This window comes from Scomber scombrus, chromosome 15, assembly GCF_963691925.1.
Source record: "Scomber scombrus chromosome 15, fScoSco1.1, whole genome shotgun sequence".
NCBI lineage: Eukaryota > Metazoa > Chordata > Actinopteri > Scombriformes > Scombridae > Scomber > Scomber scombrus.
The window spans coordinates 25,065,415-25,085,349 of NC_084984.1; the positions used below are offsets into that span (position 1 = coordinate 25,065,415).

The 19,935-nt window shown below is 38.6% G+C and overlaps 1 protein-coding gene across 1 annotated transcript; it reads right to left on the reverse strand.

Moving 5' to 3' along the window:
* Positions 1 to 12,588: 12,588 nt before the first annotated feature.
* On the reverse strand, positions 12,589 to 15,334 carry LOC133995649 (tripartite motif-containing protein 16-like). The gene is made up of 3 exons (XM_062435126.1): positions 13,900 to 15,334; positions 13,566 to 13,857; positions 12,589 to 12,664 (listed from the first exon to the last, which is right to left on the reverse strand). Exons 1-3 carry the CDS (start codon positions 15,332 to 15,334, stop codon positions 12,589 to 12,591), a joined length of 1,803 nt encoding a protein of 600 aa, XP_062291110.1.
* Between the last annotated feature and the right edge of the window lie 4,601 nt (positions 15,335 to 19,935).

Consider the following 19,935-nt stretch of genomic DNA (forward strand, 5'->3'; position numbering starts at 1 on the left):
ATAACATTCCTATAATGACAGAAAATAAGTTTGGGAACTACACACCAGGGCCAAAAGTATGTTGACACCGGCCCATTCCATCCATATATTAGCTGAGGATGTAATTCCCAAAAAACATGGGTTTTAATCTACATCCTCTTTTCTGCTTTCAGGCTTTCCACCAGGTGTTGGAACCTGGCTGCAGGGATTTGCACCCATTCAGCCACAAGAGCGTTAGTGAGGTCCAACAATGATATTGGGTGATAAATCCTGGCTCACATTGCCGCTCTGTGCAGCCAGTCAAGTTCATACACATTAAAAATTGGGAAAATAATTTCTTTACGGAGCGGGCTTTGACATGTTAAAACAGGAAAGGGCCTTCCCCAAACTGTTGTGTCAACATGTGATACATCATTGTCTGAAGACTCACTGTATATTGTAGCATTTTCTTCCATAGGCTATCTTTGGTTCGATATAGTACATACTAGTGAGATGACGCTGACTTTATATCCTACAGGATTCATTATATATTATATGTTATCAAGCTTATCAAGTTTCTCATCCTTCATCCAATGATCAAATATTGATTAATCACATTTCTTTGGTTTTCAATTGCATGGTTAACCTGACATTAATACACTTATCAAAGTCAGTCAATAACTTGTATCTCTTTAAATGTTCATGATTTTATTCTACACTCAAATGATATTCATATAATATTTCTTAGTGACTTTCTGTGCTGTAGGAACTTTCCCCTCCTCAACCATCTAAACCATAGACATCACCAAGAAATGTTGGAACCTGTTTATTGGGTCTGACTTTATTGAATTTAACTGCATTGTGAAATGGCTTACAATGTTTACAACTGCTTATACTGACTTATAATGTTTCTATGGGAAGTTAGAGTGCATAAGTGCATAACTTATTAACTTTTATAATGCTTTGAATCTCCAGTGATTGTTTAGCACTATTTATGGTTGGTATGTTAGTATAAAATTATACACAAGGGTTAAACAAACCTTGTTGATATTTAAGGCTTTGGTACAAATCATGGGGTTTTTTTAAACTATAAAAACAAAATATATAGAGTAATAAAGTGTGATTAAACACTGACCTTATCGCGCTGTGTTCATATCCACCTGTGATAGTTTGGATCTAAAGTAGTTTAACATACTTCCCTGGCAGGTGTCTGCTCAGCTGCTGTCCTTCCATTACATTTCAAAAAGACTAAATCTACTTTTCTGACCGAGTTGAGCTTCAGTAAACTTGTCGTGATCTTACTGAACTAAGTGAAAGCAGCAACACAACGAGCCCCGTAAACAATGACAACAACTGAGAAACGCCAAGGGCGCAGCAAATCAGGTCAAAATCCAACAGGTGTGCAGGTAAATCATCAGCCTCTTACCTGTTAATGTTCCCTCTGCGCTGCTCTGCTGGCGACTGACAGGCTCCTGTGTGTGGCTGACAGGAGTTTGCCTTGTGGGTGTGTCCTGGGCTTCACCTGCAGCACACCGTGGAGCTGTGCGTAAAGGCCGCGCTCACGACGCCGCTGACGCACGCAAAATAGTTTGGTTGGCCTGTCAGGGCTGAGGAGGGAAGAGAGGAGGGAAAAGTGACGTGAGAGAGAAAACACCCAGATTCAAACACAGTAGTTACATTCTTTGGCGGTAATCCACTGAGAAAGTCTCTCTCTCTCTCTCTCTCTCTCTCTCTCTCTCTCTCTCTCTCTCTCTCTCTCTCTCACTCTCTCTCTCTGTCTGTCTTTTACGCACCATGTTTGGAGATGTCATGCATCAGTTTCTCACCAAAATGCAACTATCATAACAATTTCAGGAATGTCTGCCTCCCTTGAGGCGTTTTGTTATCAATGTTTTCACTAATGCCACTCATAGTATTCATTCAACTACAGGAGCTGAGCAAGCTGAATCTATCTATCTATCTATCTATCTATCTATCTATCTATCTATCTATCTATCTATCTATCTATCTATCTATCTATCTATCTATCTATCTATCTATCTATCTATCTATTTATCTATCTATCTATCTATCTATCTATCTATCTATCATTTTTAATCTGAGAAATGTTCATTCTCAGCAAGAAATTGAGGTCAAAACGTAATTTGGCAGTTTTTCTCCCCATAGTAATGTGGATTTTTTTTCATTTCTCATTGAATACTTGAGATTACACTGACTGTTCCAAATCAGAGTTGGGTTTTTTTTGTGTATATATCCAGATTTCTATAGTGTCTTGGGTCAAAGTAACTTAGTAAATAAATTAAATAAATAAATAAATATGTATAACAAATATAATTGTGTCTGTTATAGTAATAGAAACTAATGTTAAGTTTTGGTGGAATAATTAAGAGACTCATCATTTAACCCCCTCCAAAAAAGTATAGAATTTTTCTATTTCTATTGTGCTTTCTATAATAAAACCCCATGTAAATCAGCACATCATAATACACTACAATTAAACACTTTATGACTTCCTTGATAAAGACCTGATACTTTATGATACATAATGTTGTGAATAGAACACTTTATCTTTAAACTGAATAAATGATGTTTCATTTCCATCTTTTACTCATTATATTAGACTGGTGATCAGCTCGTCATTGCTGTGAGCTCAGGGTACTACTGTAACTGAAGGCCACTCAGAATATTAACATATGAATTTAAAGGATTTTGAAAAACGTGCTACAAACGTGTGTGATATATTCTTTGATGTACTACAGTCTGCAGGTAAACAGAAGGCTGACGGTTGAGGTCTTCTGTAGATGAGTGTTGGTTATAAACATCCGCTGGTTGCTATAGGCGTCAGACTGAACGCAGAGATTCTTTGTGTTGGGAAACACTGACAACCACGCCTCACATTCCTCTGAGCTGGGGCTGGGAACACACCCATTCAGCTGGTTATACTATGGACTCTCTCTATCTCTCTCTATCTCTCTCTCACACACACACACACAAATGTACACATCTATGTAAACAGCACTGACTAATATCCTATAATATCTGTTGTCTTTTGTGTGAAAGAACAAGAGATTCCATTATTGACTTTATTGTCCTGCATTGTGAGACATTTGAATCCGCCCACACTGCAGCCATAAAAAACATTCCACATACATAAAAGACAGGGTAAGGCAGGGACAGGGAGCCACAACCATATCTAAGACCATAATGATAAAACATACTGAAACATGTTAAATAGATACAAATCTATAGTACAGGGAAAAAAGAACAGAAAGGCGCAACAGCTGGAAAATAGTCAATCATCATTATATATGTAAAAATAATGCTCTGCTGTTTTTTTTATATTGATTTCATCCTTATTTCATCCCAATTTTAATTATTTTTTGTTGAAGTAATGATAACAACTTTTTTGTTAAATTCAATTGAAAACATGAAACTCTAAACCTCTTCCAGTAGCAGTATGGGATGGGGCGATTGTTATCTTTTGACAAAGCTGCCAGTAAAAAACTGCTTTCTGAGTCTCATAATCAGCTTTAAGTCAGTTCAGACTCACTTGAGAAAGGGTTTAACACAGATCTTTGTCTCAGAACTGATAAAAGTGTAGCATGTGGCGTTTTATCATGTGCAAACCAATGCACATGCCTGCTCATGAGCCTGCAACAAGCAGGTAACAATTGAGACAGAATCATAAAGTCATATTTATGTGAAAATGTCACTGTTTGGGTCTTTATATCTTTATATGGACATTTCCCAAAACGGATCTTTCTTGAAATTCATTTTAATTAAGTCTGAACACAGTGTCTGTTCTCTGAGAGGATGCAAACTAATGAAGTAGGCAGTTTAAATGGATGGGAGGTACAGGAGGCAGGATAGGTCAAAAATCTGGGATGAGCAGGTCACAGGAAAGAACAAGAACCAACACGTAAAAATACAAGGCAATAAGAATGAATGTAGCATTGTACTTTCATTAGGTCGGCGGACTCAAAAGAGACAGGTTTTTAAAAAATGGCTATCCTGACTTTTTGTCCCTACTGTTGTTTGGGTCAAAGCTCCAAAAACACTGCACCCTACTTTTCCATAATAATACTCCCTTGTTTGGCACTCCCTGCTTGGTTAATACCCACATCTGTCAAACGCCACATCCCATGTGTTAATATTAGCTTTCTGTTCAAAATGTAGGAGCCTCAAGCCTTAATCCTAGATGACATCATCAGGGTTATTTTTTTGACCCTGAAGCTCATTCAGAGCCACAGAAGACCTTACGCAACAGTTTTTAGTTGCTGAGTAGCACTCCTTGTTTATTAGTTGTTGTTTATTTTAAATATATTGGTTACTTTAAGTATTTCGGTTTGGATATTGGAGAAAAAAAAGAGAAGGTTTTAGATTTGATGTCTATGCCACCATGTCAATGTCCTTCGAGCAAGAAACAGTTTGTGACCAAATAAAGTGGAGCAAGTCATCTTCTCCACCTCCAGCTCCATCTGTTTCCAAACGTAGAAAAACATGCACCATTCTGCAGATCTAAAACCTTATTCTGCTTCAGTTAAGTTTGTGTAATCTCACATGGGGGAAAATACCTATATATCCATATTGTTAGACATTGTTGATCATGTTCTCTTCGTCTGTACTGCATTACAAACAAATCTGTTTTATTGTCAATTCTGACACATTGGTAAAATATCGTACTGTAAAACTCTGAGGCTAACAAATCTCTGACTTCTCCTTTCTCTTTTTTAGTATCAAAGACCAGTGCACATAACATTCAGGTAGCAGCTGTAGTATGTTAGCATGGTGGCATCCTCCTGGTCAATTCTAGTTAATATCATATCACTCATTTAAGCCTATGAACTTTATAACTGGACATCAAACAAAACTTTCTTTACCAGTCAGTCTGGGGTGTTGGGTTTCCAGGCTGCTTTAATAGTGTTGAAGTTGTCCTCAGTAATTGCTGCATGGTGCACCGTTTTGTAAAGTCTTCTACCAAAGGGTTTTCACAACTCCAGCGATTACACTGTTGCAAGAGGTTAAGTCTGCTTCTTTTAAAAGGCTTCATGACTGACTAAGCGCCAGGTCAGTGACATAATGGTTTGGGCCAACTCAGACTCATTACTCCATCCACTCCTCCATAGTCAAACCTACACCAAAAAAGATCAAAGGTGATGTTAAATTAATCACTTTTGTGACTGATGGCTGTTACATGTGAAACTAATGGTTTTCATACCCATTTTATAATTATTTATGTGTGTATACTGAGCATTTTTGACAATTCTCATTTTCAGCTTGCAGTTTGATTGTAGCGAGATATTGGGCTAGTAATCAGCAGATACCCAATATGATATCAATGTGTCAATAATAATAAACTGCAAAATTCTGGTGAAGATCTCAAAAGTCTCCAAAGATACCAAATAATGACAATGGTGCAGCCATAAAAACAAGTTTTGGCTTTGAATATGACATCATATAGCTCAGACAGAACAGAATGAGAGGATGTTTCCAACCTTAAAGCTACTGAAAGGAAGAACTGCATATTCGGGAGATGATTTAATCACCTCACACACCTGTTTTCTCTTCCACGGTTATGAATCAGTCCACAGAGAGCCGTACATGTTGCGTTGTGTCACCTGAAGTTCAGGGTGTGACTGCAGCTCAGTGAAAAGCTGAAGACGGGAGCGTCCCAGTGAGACAACCTTTACTCACACCCTGATAACTCACACTGCTGCAATAAGTTGCATAAGACATTTGAGCTGATGTACTTCGATAGTTATGTCAGCATTATTCTCGAAACTATTTTTAATTCTTTTAGTCTCCCATTTGTTTCCTTTTGATAAGCTGCTTTTTCTTCTCCTTTTGTGTGTTATATTATTGAGTGAGAAAAAGCACACACTGAAACTGACCCCTCTGTGGTAGGATTTACCCATTTCAACCCTTTATTTAACCAGGTGCCTCTGATGAAAACATATTACTCAGGAATGATTGAAAGACCAAAAAAAAGTATAATCCTAAGATTGGCAAAGTTAGAAAAATACATCCTTCAGTAATGTACAAGGACAAAAATGTTATCATAAACAAATAGGAGGGGAGTGCGACGGTAAAGCAGCAGGATCAGAGAGATTTGTTCTGAGTTATCTACAGGTCTGTTCAAAACCAATCTCAGTGTAGTGTTTGTAAAGGTCACACAATACAGCAGATACAATAGTTTCATGACATTATCAGACAAAGGGGGAACACTCTTTTGATTCAATGTGGCTCACTTTTTTTCATTTAAAGATACAACAGCAAATGGAATGTTGCCAATATATTGGTTTTTATTCATATAGCTTTACTACAGATATTGCCACCCTATTTTCATCTCTTTTAACCCTGAAGTCACACAATACTACTCACTCACAGAACAGGTTGTTGCTCTACATTCCATTAGTCAAAACTGAAATAGGAAAAATGTCCTTCTCTTTTAATGCACCTTACACTTGGACCAACCTGCAAAAGGCCTTAAAATTAGCTACTGCTAACTGCTACTTAATTGTCCCCTTACTGTAGCTTATTATGATACTAGAACTGTACCTCAATCTGTAATTATTATGTCTAACTGTCATATCTACTTTAGTGTTGGTCTTATGTTTAAATGATCTCAAACAACGTATGTTACTGTCAGGGCCCGGTAGTTTTGTAATGGTCTCTTGTAATGTTTACCATGATCATTAGTGTAGCATGCTATCGCATGCTAACATTTCCTAATAAGCACTAGCAAACATAGATAATTAATTACAGAATTGGACAAAGTTGGACAAATTAAAAAAAAAAATTGACAAAATCAAATGAATTTTCATGACAACCCATCTAATAGTTGTTGAGACATTTCTTTTAAATCCACAAATGTCAATCTCATGGTGGAGCTGGAGAAAAGTCAGGGGATCATAGAAGTCACAGGGCTTCATCCCTTAGAAACCATATCAATATGAAATGTTATGGCAGTCCGCCACACGCTAACTGGAGGGGAAAACAATATACAACCAAACGCTAACAAAATGTCTGTAGTTAGCTAAAAAAAAAAGCTTTAAGCATGTCAAAGGATTATTTTAGCACCCTGTGTTTACCAGAGAGGAAAAGGTAGTTACAGCATAGCACTGTATAGCAAACTCTTCTACATAACAGGCTGGCATGGCACTCTTTACAGCTAATACAGTGAGTACACTTTGTAAACATAGGCGGGTAAATTACAGGCACAGACATGCTATCATTTCCCATTTAGGCTCTTTTCACAGTTAGCATTTCAGCTGAGTGCAGATTAGGTAGTCTGTGATTTAAACGGGAGAGTGTCTTTGTTCCCACAGCTCTATGTTCCCACAGCCCTATGTTCCCACTGCTCTATGTTCCCACAGCCCTATGTTCCCACAGCCCTATGTTCCCACAGCTCTCTGTTCCCACAGCTCTATGTTCCCACAGCTCTATAATCCCACAGCCCTATGTTCCCACAGCTCTATGTTCCCACAGCCCTATGTTCCCACAGCCCTATGTTCCCACAGCTCTATAATCCCACAGCCCTATGTTCCCACAGCTCTATGTTCCCACATTTTCTAAGAGATTATTAAAATGTAGGCCCTATGTTCCCACAGCTCTATGTTCCCACATTTCTAAGAGATTATTAAAATGTAGGCCCTATGTTCCCACAGCTCTATGTTCCCACAGCCCTATGTTCCCACGTTTCTTAGAAATTATTTAAATTTAGGCCCTATGTTCCCACAGCTCTATGTTCCCACATTTCTAAGAGATTATTAAAATGTAGACCCTATGTTCCCACAGCCCTTTGCCCACAGACATGTAGCCTTGAGAGGGGGTGGGGTGAGAACTGTTTTCGATAGTCTTCGTTACTGTATGCCGTGTTTATCGCATCTTCAATAAAGATCCCAGTTGGCTGTTCAACTACTTCTGTTCTCGGTCTCTTACTTTAAGAGTTAGTAAAGTTAAGTTATCAAGGAATTATCTTACAGTGTGACACTAGGTGCCGTAGACCCGGACGAGTGTGGGGAAAATTTTGGGGGATGAATGTAATGGATGCAGTTGTAAAATATAACCCTAACCCTAACCCTGTGGGAACATAGGGCCTAATTTTGAAAAAAAAGTTAGAAATGTGGGAACATCAGGCTGTGGGAACATAGGGCCTAATTTTGAAAAAAAAAGTAAAAGTCTAAGTAATGTGGGAACATAGGGCTGTGGGAACATAGAGATGACCCCATTTAAACGTCTATTACAAACACGGTATACATTTCAATAAAAGGTGTGCTTTCTTTTCACTTTCATGTGTGTTCTCTGTGTCTAGTGTTCAGGTATATGTGTCATTTTTACATTGGTTTTAGAGCTGCTGGCTGTCAGGTCTGCCTCTTCCACCTGATGGCACACAGCTCTGTAACGTTACACATTTTTATCTTGTTAAAGGCTCAGTTTTTCTGTTTAGCAGCTTATAAAAACAGGTCTTGGTTCTTTACGCTGGTAACACAGTAGCTTTTAGGCATTTTTCAGTTGTTTGCTAGCAGACAGAAGTGACAAGGAGGCACTTTCACTTAATACAAAGTTGATGCAGAATGCTAAATTGTTTTACCCCCAGGGTTGGGTGCGACTTAATAGCACTCTGTCCTTACAGTTGCCCTGTTCATGCCCTCCAGAACGACACATAAAACCTTTTTCTCTTCTGATTCCATTATCATTAGGAAGTAATCAAAAATAAAAACCATTTTGTGATCTTAGACTGCTATGGTTAAGGTTTGTTTAGGTTTATGTGCCAACAAAAACTTGGTTATTGTTCGGGAAAGATCATGTTTTGGGTTAGAACTTGGATCTTTCTCTCAAACCTTTGTTTTGCTACTCTTTTTGTGAATGCAATTTTAACCATATATTTATTGTAAATTTGTTTATCTTTCAAAAACCTTGACTGAGTGACTCACACAAAAATTCCATTGTGCATGTCCCCTGCGTCTGTATAAATGGCAATAAAGTCTCTTGAAAAGTCTCTTGAGGTTTCGGGAACAAATTTGGCCATGCTTAAAAGAAACCACTGCTGACTCTTGGTGGGAAACCGGAAACAAACTGTGAGTGATGTTAAAATTTAATATTTTGTTGTTCCATCCCAAATTCCTCTCTATTCTGACTTTTTGGCTCTGTAACAAAGTCAAATTACATCCACTACTACCTCCTGATGGACTCACTTGAACATAACGATATGTAGTTTTGGGGCATTTGCTTGAAAGACCTCGCTGATAACATCTATTTACCCCAAAACAATATCAAGGCAACCAACGACAAATGCTGATAGATGATCTATGATGAAAACAGTTCAACAGAACTGGAAAACACCCATCAGCCACACCTGATGATTTGTGGCAGGAAACCTTGTAACTCTGCCAAATTCAGGTGGAAAAAGGGTTCCAACGGAGGCGGAAAACAAAGACCTGTCAAATGAACAGTAGCAGAGTTCTAGTTAGTGTTTACAAGTAGAGACAAGGCCAGAGCACCACCTTTCAGTGATTTAATGGTTCTTTTTTCCTACATTTCAAGTGGTGGAAGAAGTATCCAAGATCCTTTACTTATGGTAGCAATATAAAAATAGTTTGAATTTAGATCTAGAAAAGTGGAACATTTCATCCAAATGTCACTGATATCGGTTTAGTAGTTTTTCATATTTCCTGCAAACTAACAGAAAAACAGATAAAGCAATGACTCACATCTGCAGTTTCCAAAGAAATGACCTCCAGCACAGTGCATGAAAAAGCTCCTCATTTGAAGTAACCACAGTAACAGTAATTAGTAGACCAGTCCTGGTCCAGACAACCGATCCAGATATCTGTAGAGTTCTGTTCTGCAACCACAAATGCCTTATTCCTTATTATAAGTCATGTGGCTCATTGAGGTCTAGATATTGTTGATATGTCAACAATACATTTCTCTTTGTGACAACACCACAGAAGAAGGAGTTCTTCCAGGTTAATTTCTCATGTTAGATGATTGACAGTTGGAGCGTTTCAAGCTTGACATTTGGTCGACCGTGGTTCTTTGATAAAAAGCAAAGGTTTAAGGTTGTGGAAGAACGTTAGCTACGACTTTGAAGGTAAGAAAAATACAATCCTAAAAGCCTAAAGTTTCGTTGTACTAATTGGTCAACTGAGGCTAACAATTACACTTTATAACATTCAGCAGTTTAAATCAGCCCACTTTCACAAGTTTGGTCAACTTTGAAGGAATTTGGTAACTTTGGTGATGTGTTTTGTTCCGAACAACAAAATCTGTTGAATTTGCCATAACGCCCATAGCTACAATAGCAGAGGCTCATGAGTATCAATGTATCATAAACCAAACTGGCAGAAAACCAATGATGGGAGCACCCTGGTGGTCGAGTGGTTTGAGCACATGCCACATAATTGCAGCGTCACTGGTTCAAATCTGGCCAGGGACCTATGCTGCAGGTCATTCCCCTCTCTCTCTCACTGTTTCCTGTTGGCCTCTCTGCCAGATACTGACTAAAATAAAGGCAAAAAAAGCCCCAAAATAAATCTTTCAAAAAAAAGAAAGCCGATGATGAAATGATTTCCAAGACAAAAGAATACTTCAGTTGCATGTTTTACAAGTAGCTATGATCTTCTGTTGGCTTAGATTAAAATCTCCTCCGGATGATTTTGACTAATATCTAAACAGCTTTCCCATGAAATTCCCTGCATGAAGTAAACTGACATCAACCACCATCATTTGCTGCCAGGAACTCATGAACTCACCTCGATGAGTCAAAACCAAACGTCATCCTGAGCTGAGAGCACATTTTAATGCAGCAGCATCATCAGCTCAACAGGCGACACATTCAACTGAAGAACTAGTTCCTTTAAACTCATGACGTGATGTGACAGCCTGTCCACGCTTGTTATTACAGCGGTTAATACATGGGATTACTGATAAGGAGGAATTCATATACTTCCTGAATGAAAAATCCACTGGGTGAATTGCATCTAGATTTTCATCTGCAGCCCATACATCAGTGGAGAAAGTTTATTGAGACTTGATCAAGGAGAATGAAAGAATAAATAGTACAAGCTCTGTCCTGATGCCACCTTCAATTCTGGAGTTTCAGTCCTCCAAGAAAAGTCTTATAGGAAGCTACACAGATAATGCCATAAGGGAACAATGCCCAAATATGGTGAGATCCAACACATCTACAGCAGAATTCAGTCCATTGGTCTACAATCAAGACATGGGGGGTATGAATGTACGATATATGGGAACGCAGCTCAGCGCCTTTGTCCTCCATTCATCAGGGTTAACAATATCCAACCCCTGACTGCAGTAACCTCTACTCCATTCAGAGAGAGACAGGCAAACACATCTCTGACCTTGGCTGCCACAGCAACACTATCAGGGTGCCTCCTGTTTTCCCCAAAAGCGGCAGACATCTGCATCTACTGTCTCAGGGGGAGGCAATGTCTCACAATCAAGGTTTGGTGTGGCCTTACAATGACCTAAAGGCCTAGTTTGACCCAGTGTATTCTGATGTATGATACCGAAGTTATGGAAACAGGAACCACGCGAGAACATTCATTCCACTCATTGGTAAAATGCGTCTGTGACAGGAACAAGAACTTCAACACAGGAGGAAGGTCATGAAGGAGGTTGTCTGGACAAATACAACGGTCTTCGTTGTTTGTCCAGGTGGGATCTTGATTCACTGTCTGGCTAACTGCCAGCAACTGTTGATTTCACTTATTTGCAAAAAAAGCTTCTGGTTACTGTTCAGCTCGGACTTGCACAGTATGGGTTGTAGTTGGGTCGGATTGAGGTCGGAGCGCATTACCGCAACAAATTAACTGCTTGTTGTTTTGGTCCTAACCTGAGTGTGACTGCTGTGTTCTGCTCAAACTAATCACAGCAAGGGGGAAAACTAACTCGAATCTGATGCAACCAGACTAAACAATTTAGGCTTGAAAACATACTAAAAATCACTAATAAACATGTCATATGTTGATTGATGATTGCCGCCGTTGATTGCTGCTTCACCAGTGTCAAAGCCCCATTTGCAACTCCCTAGGGGTTTCTTCAATTGACTGCTATTTATAAAGCTCTATCCCTATACAGCTGTCTACTAAAGGAAGGGATCTCTGCTTGCTTGTGTGTATGTATGTCCTTCACATATCTCTTAAACCATCCATCTGATCAACTCCACGATTGGCTCCTTCTGGGCTCTTCGACAGCATGATATTGACCAGAGTTCTACAACCCTGTCATGAGAGAGAGGAGGGGACGACATATCTCTTGGTTTGATAACATTAAAAAAAGTTAGACTTTGTTATTGGTTTCCCAGACTCACTTTAGCAAAGACCAGAGAAAAAGAGAGAGAGAGAGAGCTGAGCAAACAAGCGAGTGACAGAGATACAGTGGTGCAAAGGTTTCTCCGAGAGAGAAAAAAGCCAGTGAACAACAGCGGTTACGTTCTAAAGCACAAATACAGGACTATCAAATACTTAACAGGTGATTTACTGTGGAGTCATATGGTGTTTTTTCATTTAATATTAATAAACTCTGAATAAACAAGCAAACAGTGAGCCACTCAGCTCCATGTCTGAGTGAAGTGGGGGCTGTTTGGTATAAAATACCATCACATCACAGCAGGGCGGGGCTTCCGGGCTCTGACTTGCTGAACGGGACACAGGCATGCACCCCAATCAGTAAAAACTGCCTGAGAAAAAACAAGGAGAGCACACAGAGGACAAAAATAGGCAGTAGAACTTGCCAATAGGAGCGCAGATACATTTGATTGGCAACTGAATCAACCAATGGAAGGCTGTAAACTGCTTTTACGGTTTACACTCAGTGGTGATTAAATCCATTTAATCTATTAAATCCTTAGTTTTAATTTAATAAATGTTTCAGTCCATTCACATGTATGTGCTTCTTGATAAATAATAAGCAATTGGCCTGTTGTGAACAGGCAATGCACTAGTAGAAATAAAAGAAATGACCTCAAGTGCATGACTACACAGTATCAGTTGTTTTATGTCTGGACTCAACAGAACGTATACACATCCACATTTGACATAATTCATTCTCATTATTTTACCCGTTTTTTTTAAAAACCTGTGCAACAAATCATCTTCATTGAAAAGGTACACAAAAATATCTTGATTGTTTAGAGCAACAAGTGATAGAAAACTCATTGAGAAACTCATGAGAACCTGAAATGAAGACAGGAGAAAATACTTTGTTCATTCTTGAAAAAGAAATAAATAATTTATTCCTTCTATTGAAATTAGACCCTGAAAATGATGTAAAGGTTAAGCCAGAACATCAGATATATACAAAAAAAATAATGAATGACCTCCGTATGATTATTATCAGGATAATTTAACTTTTATAATACATTTGCTAACAAATAAAGTGATGAAGTGATGAGAACAAAATATCCATGATAAAGGTAGGTCTGGTGTTCTCTCTGTTTAAGACAATGTAGTGGAATATTAATATACAAATATTAAACAACATTTAGAGCAAAGAGAAACTTTTACATCTGAAGAAATCTCGATATTTACACACATTTAAAAGAAACTCAAAGCATCAAAAGAACAACAAATGAAAAGAACAAAAAGGTGCTGACAATGATAGTTTGATTGACAGTTGATCTGTATTTGAGTTTACAGATCTTTGCAACTTGTCCACAACCACAAAGCATGAGTCCAGCATAGAGAGGCTGAGTGAATGTGGTCTGGACTCTGTGGAGGAGAGTCATGGTGTCAGAGACGTTGTAGAAGGACAGAATACCTGCACTGTGATCCAGGTACACTCCTACTCTGGAGGATTCAGAGCCTGAGACAGGAGTTGAGACATTGTTGTGCAAATATTTATAACAAATAACACTACAATATGATTCGGGAGCTGAGGGAATGTCTTTAAATTAATTCACAATGTTTGTGTAACAATATAAAAGCCAAGATTTGTCATTTTGTCCAAATGTACATTCCTCAAGGGTCCCTGCTCGGCTGATATTCTTGTATGTGACTGCTACAGAAACTCCTCCACAGCTCCACTCCACCTCCCAGTAACAACGTCCAGTCAGACTCTCTCTACTCATGACCTGAGGATACATAGTGAATCTATCTGGGTGACTAGAATAGTCCTGTTTAGGAGTGAAAAATACTTTTCTGTCCCCCTCAGATAATAGCAGAGAATGGTATGCTGTGTTTGGATCCAGTGTGATTTGAAATGAATATTTTAAGAACTCCTCTCTGGTCTTTGGCTCTGCTTCGGACTTTAAAAAGTCCACTTCAGTCCCTGTCAGTGAGACAGTTGTCCATTTCTCACTCAGAATGTCCTGTAGTTTAACTCTGAGATCTGACACAGCTGCTGTCATGTCTTCAAAGTACTGCAGAGGACGGATATTGATGCTGGATGAGTCTGTAGATTCACTGAGTTGTGACAGTGAGGAATAGTTGTGTAAAAACTGGATGTGATCCTCTGTGTGTGAGAGCTGTTTCAGCTCAGCATCTTTCTTCTTCAGCTTGACAAGCTCCTGCTGCAGCTTCTCCTGAAGCTCTTTGACTCGACTCAATTCAGTTTTCTGCCTGGATCTGATCTGCTGCTTCACATCAGAGCTTCTTTTCTCAATGAGATGGATCAGCTCGGCAAAGATCTTCTTACTGTCCTTCACTGCTTTATCAGCAGAACGATTGACGGACTCCAGCTCCCGCTGAAGCATCTTCACATCTTTCTCTCTGTCCTGGATTCTCTGCTGGACTTTTTGTCGATTACCTTTTACCTCTCTCTGCTTCTCAGTCATTTCTGCTGCAGCTGAGACTGTGTCATGTCCTTTATGTTCATCCATGGAACACAGATAACAGATACATTTTTGGTCAGTGCGACAGAAAATCTTCATCACCTCACCATGATGAGAGCAGATGTTCTCCTGAAGCTTCTTGGAGGGGTTGACCAGCTTGTGTTTTTCAAAGGCAGGAGATTCATAGTGAGGCTGGAGGTGTTGCTCACAGTAAGAGACCAGACACTGCAGACAGGACTTGACAGCTTTCAGTTTACTTCCAGTACAGACATCACAGGCCACATCTTCAGGTCCAGCATAGCAGTGATCAGCTGGAGCAGCTTGGAGTCCAGTCTTCTTCAGGTCCTCCACTAAATCTGCTAACATGGTGTTTTTCATCAGGACAGGTCTTGGTTTGAAGGTTTTTCTACACTGAGGGCAGCTGTAGATTTTCTTCTCATCTTCTTCATGCCAGTGTTGTTTAATACAGTTCATACAGTAGCTGTGTCCACAGTGAATAGTGACCGGATCATCAAGTGGATCCAGACAGATTGAACAGCAATATTTAACTTCATCCAGCTGAGCTCCTTGTTGTGCCATTTCACCTCTCAGAGACACCCGTATAAACATACAACGCAGGGTTTAGAGGAGGAGTGGACGTGAAGCACAAGACTGATACTGACCAGAAATTCCGACATGCAGTCTGATACAGTACAACGTGAAGCGAGTGCACGGCGGTTTACGTCTTAATATCCACCATCTTCACAACAACGTTATATGGTTAAAAATAGTTTCTCTTCCGTATGTGGAAGGAGAATCTTTCTTACAGCGTACGTTATTGGCTAACGCAGAGTGACGTAAATTGTGTTCCGGTGTTACGCTCTGTTCTGCACGCCTGCTGAAAAGAGCATGCACCTCGCGGGAGCGCACAGCCCAAAGACAAAGTACCAGTATATTGTAATGATTTTTTAAGCAAAGTACATTTAAAGACGATATAATATCATTGGTTACTTTTATGAATTATGATAATGATGATAGTATACAGATATTCATAGTTTAGAGTAATTTGTATGTATGTATGTGTGTGTGTCTGTGTGTGTGTGTCTGTGTTTGTATGTAGGCTATGTGTATTTATGTGTGTGTGTGTGTGTGTATGTATGTATGTGTGTGTGTATGTATGTGTGTGTTTGTATGTATGTGTATTTATGTATGTCTGTGTGTATGTGTATTTATGTATGTCTGTGTGTGTGTGTGTGTATGTATGTATGTATGTGTGTATGTGTATTTATGTATGTCTGTGTGTGTATGTATTTATTTGTATTTATTAGGGCCGGGACTCGATTAAAAAATTAATCTAATTAATTAGAGGCTTTATAATTAATTAATCGAAATTAATCGTATTTTAACCGCATATAAATATTTGACCTGAGAACAGTGAGAAGTAATTTTTTTCACATGGATTTTTAGTATACCATTGAATAATGACTGAATACATAAGCTTAAGCAACACAAATATTGTTTATTTTTGTTCAAGTCCAACAGACCAGTGCAATTTTTGCCATTAAGTGTAGCAATAGCATATTTAGAAATATAGTACATTTCAGAAATTAGCTAGCTACCACACTAGCTTCCATGCTAGCTGCTATATGTTTTGCATTGAGGTGATACTTGAGGCTCGATGTGCTGCAGTGATATGCGATTTCCTTGTTGCATAGCTTGCACACAACCATGCTCTTATCCACACTTCCATCCACGGGGCCAACCAAAGCGGTCTCATCAGCTACTTTGTTCATGTTCACTGTGGTTTGTTGTTGTCTGAACTACGCTTGTTAGAAAGCCCACATTGTTTTGAGTGATATTTACCTGTTTATAGTCTGTTTGCATTGTAGGTTTCATTTGTCCTACGTTCTTGAATGCAGCTGAGTTTTACCGACGTTCTTGAACGCACCACACCTGTGCAATTCTCCTTCTCCATGCGCTAGAGAGCTGACGTTTTTTCCCTTGCCTTTTTGCATCTTGCATCCTTATTGCCCTGATTTCCTGCTGTGTGTGAATGTATAAGGACCATAGCCGTAATAAAGCAGATAACTCCGTACATCTGTATCCGTGTTCTTTAATTGGGACACACTCACCATACCTTGCCACTCTAAACCAGTTAACTTCCTGGAAACCCCCACTACCTCCTTTTTAACGCTAGTTGGTGCTCCAGTATAATCGGTCCGCCTGAAACTCATCCAGTGAGAAACGTTCCGCGGTGCAAAAATAAGTGTGATTAAAATGCGTCCATTTTTTTTAACGCGGTAATTATTGTGTAATTAATTAATCTTAATTAACGCGTTAAAGTCCCGGCCCTAGTATTTATGTATGTCTGTGTGTGTGTGTGTGTGTGTGTGTGTGTGTGTATGGGAGGCTCTTTGAGAAATAATTCATACTCACACACAGCATCATAATCTCATATATATACACCACCATACTCATACACAAACACCACTATACTCAGTGTTAGCTGTTAATAGTTACATATTTTCACCTAAATAAGAATTGACGTCAACATGTAAAAGCGAGCGGGACCCTCAAATGACTGAGTGGGATTAAAAGAGTGCACAATGTCTATAAAATCCATAATAAAAGAAGAACCAGTGGGTCAGCTTACAGATCAGAGAATTCCTGAATAAGACCAGAGTTTGATTTTGGGGGTCTGTAGAATAAAACACAAAGTGGGTAGTAGTGAGGCTTTGCCATTTATCATAAAACCCAGTGATTCAAATGAGGAAAAGTGTTCTGAGTGAGTGAGGGGAACATTTCAAATTCTCTCTTCTCTGAATCACAGCCAGTCCACCTCCAGGACCTGAAACCCAAAGCTGCTGGAAATAATTAAAACCAGGAGGACTTGCTTCATTTTGTGCAACACAGTCACCTGGACTTAACCAAGCCTCAGTAAGCAGAACTAGATATAACAGCTTTGATACTAAATCAAATCATTGCAGAGAAACGATTCATTTGCCAGAGATCTGTCATTCATCAACCCAAACACTACTGAAGTGGGAGATGAAGATGGAGCAGGCCAAGAAGGCGGTGAGATGAAGCAGCAAGACTGACATGGACCAGATTATTAGCATTTACTGGACTGCTGTGTTCCACTCTGATTTTGTGGAAAGAAAGCAAATAAGGGCATTTCCCAAAATGACAAACTATTCTTTTAAAGGTGCAGCATGGAGGATTTAGTGGCATTAGCATTAGCATTAGCGGTTAGGTTGTAGATTGCAACCAGCTGAACACCCCTCCCCTCACACTCACCTTCCAAGCATGTTGGAGAGCTTACAGTGGCCACAAAAACTTGAAAGGCCCTTCTTAGAGCCAGTAGTCTATTCTGTGATACTGTACAAACATGGCAGCCTCTGGGGAAAAAGACCTGCTCCCTATGTATTATGTAAAAGACAAATTTTAAGGTAACAAAATCATGATTCTTATTGTCTGGTGATTATACACTGTTTAAAATATACTTATGACTATTATATTCCATTTCTGCCCAGTCCGTTCTGCTAGATGCCACTAAATCTTACACACTGCACCTTTAATTGTATCTGTTTTTGTTTATTTGAGCATTATTGGAGATTTTTGCAAACATACACCAAAATGTGCTGCATGAAATTTTCCCTTCACACTGTGAGGAATAAAAAGAAAGAGGCTCTCAAAGCGCTGCATTATAAAAATGGCACATTTATTGCTACAGAACGGTCATGAACATGAACCTCATTGAATCACTACAAGATGAGAACCAACAGGCAACCAACGGCCAACTGTTGGGCTGGTACGAGGAAGAATAAAACCCTTTAGCACAGAAAATAAAAAATAAGCTGTTCCCCAACATCTCCACTGATCTGGAATTTAAAAAAAACAACAAATTGTAATAAGATCAATATCAACAATAACAACAACCAGAACCAGACATTTATAATTAGATAACATAAAAAAAACCAAAGTAAAAGAATGCAACATTAACCAGAAGTAATAAAGAGAATGGAAGCGGAGGAAAAACGCTGCACGGAAAAATACAATGAAATAGTTGAAGGTTTGAGGCACTGAGCCACACACTGGAAATAAAAATTGGGACTGCTGTGTTTGTGTTATGTTAAAAAATAAAAAATCAGATGTTTTGAATCTTGGCGCTCTGTGGCCTCTAACCGTGACCCATCACACAGCCTCGTCTTCATTGACATATGATTCAAATTAAACAGATTTAAATTGAACTGATTCTTTTTAATATTCACTTTTGAACATTTTTCAAAAAAATCAAAGTGGAATATTGTATATTTGGAATATTTTTAATGAATCTGACTTTTATCGGTTCTTTCATTTATCCTTTTCAGTATGCGTAGTATAAAAAGATTGCACTTGCAAAAAAAAAGCCAAATCTATTTTAATTTTTATGAATTTTAGTCTAAATTGAGCTTCTATAGGGTGTGCTAAGTTGGCTCCATAGAAAAAGAGCACTATAGAGAAGAAGCTTTAACAAAAAGCCCAGGCACTGATAACAGGGTAAATCTGCTTTGTGTGTTTTTTTTTCTTTTACACCTTTTCACTGAATTGCTTCAAAAGGAACGAGAAAAACGAAAAAAGGCCACAGTTCATGTATTTTTTACCATTATGATAATTATAACACTGAAACAATGAAGTATATCTTTAAAAATGACTCTTATACTTACAGAGAACAGCTAAGACTGAATGTAAATGAGTCAGTCATCTTTATATTTGTGCTTGTTGTTCATACAGAGCCCAGTGAGGATGGGAATTTTCTTTTTTTATTATTCCCTGATATCACTAATTTATGTATTCAAGTCACTTTTTTACTTTCAGTATTTTGACAATCCCGGTTGTAAAATCATATTTCAGGTTGTTGTTAGTCCACTTACAGAAGTGAGACCTCTTACGTTCATCAAATCACATTTCTTGAATTGTTGTGGGAAAAACAATGCATGAATCAATCAGTCTGATTATTGAGCTTACTAAATCATATATTTATGGAGGGTATTAATACATATTCTCCAAAGAAAGCAAATGATTACACAATGTTGTGTCTGACTGCCCAAACCTTCACATTTCAGTCAGAAATAAAGTAGACATTGAAAAATCAATGCAAGGTGTTAATTTAAGAATATTAATTTGGAGATAGCACATTATTTTGTAATTTGGAACAAATG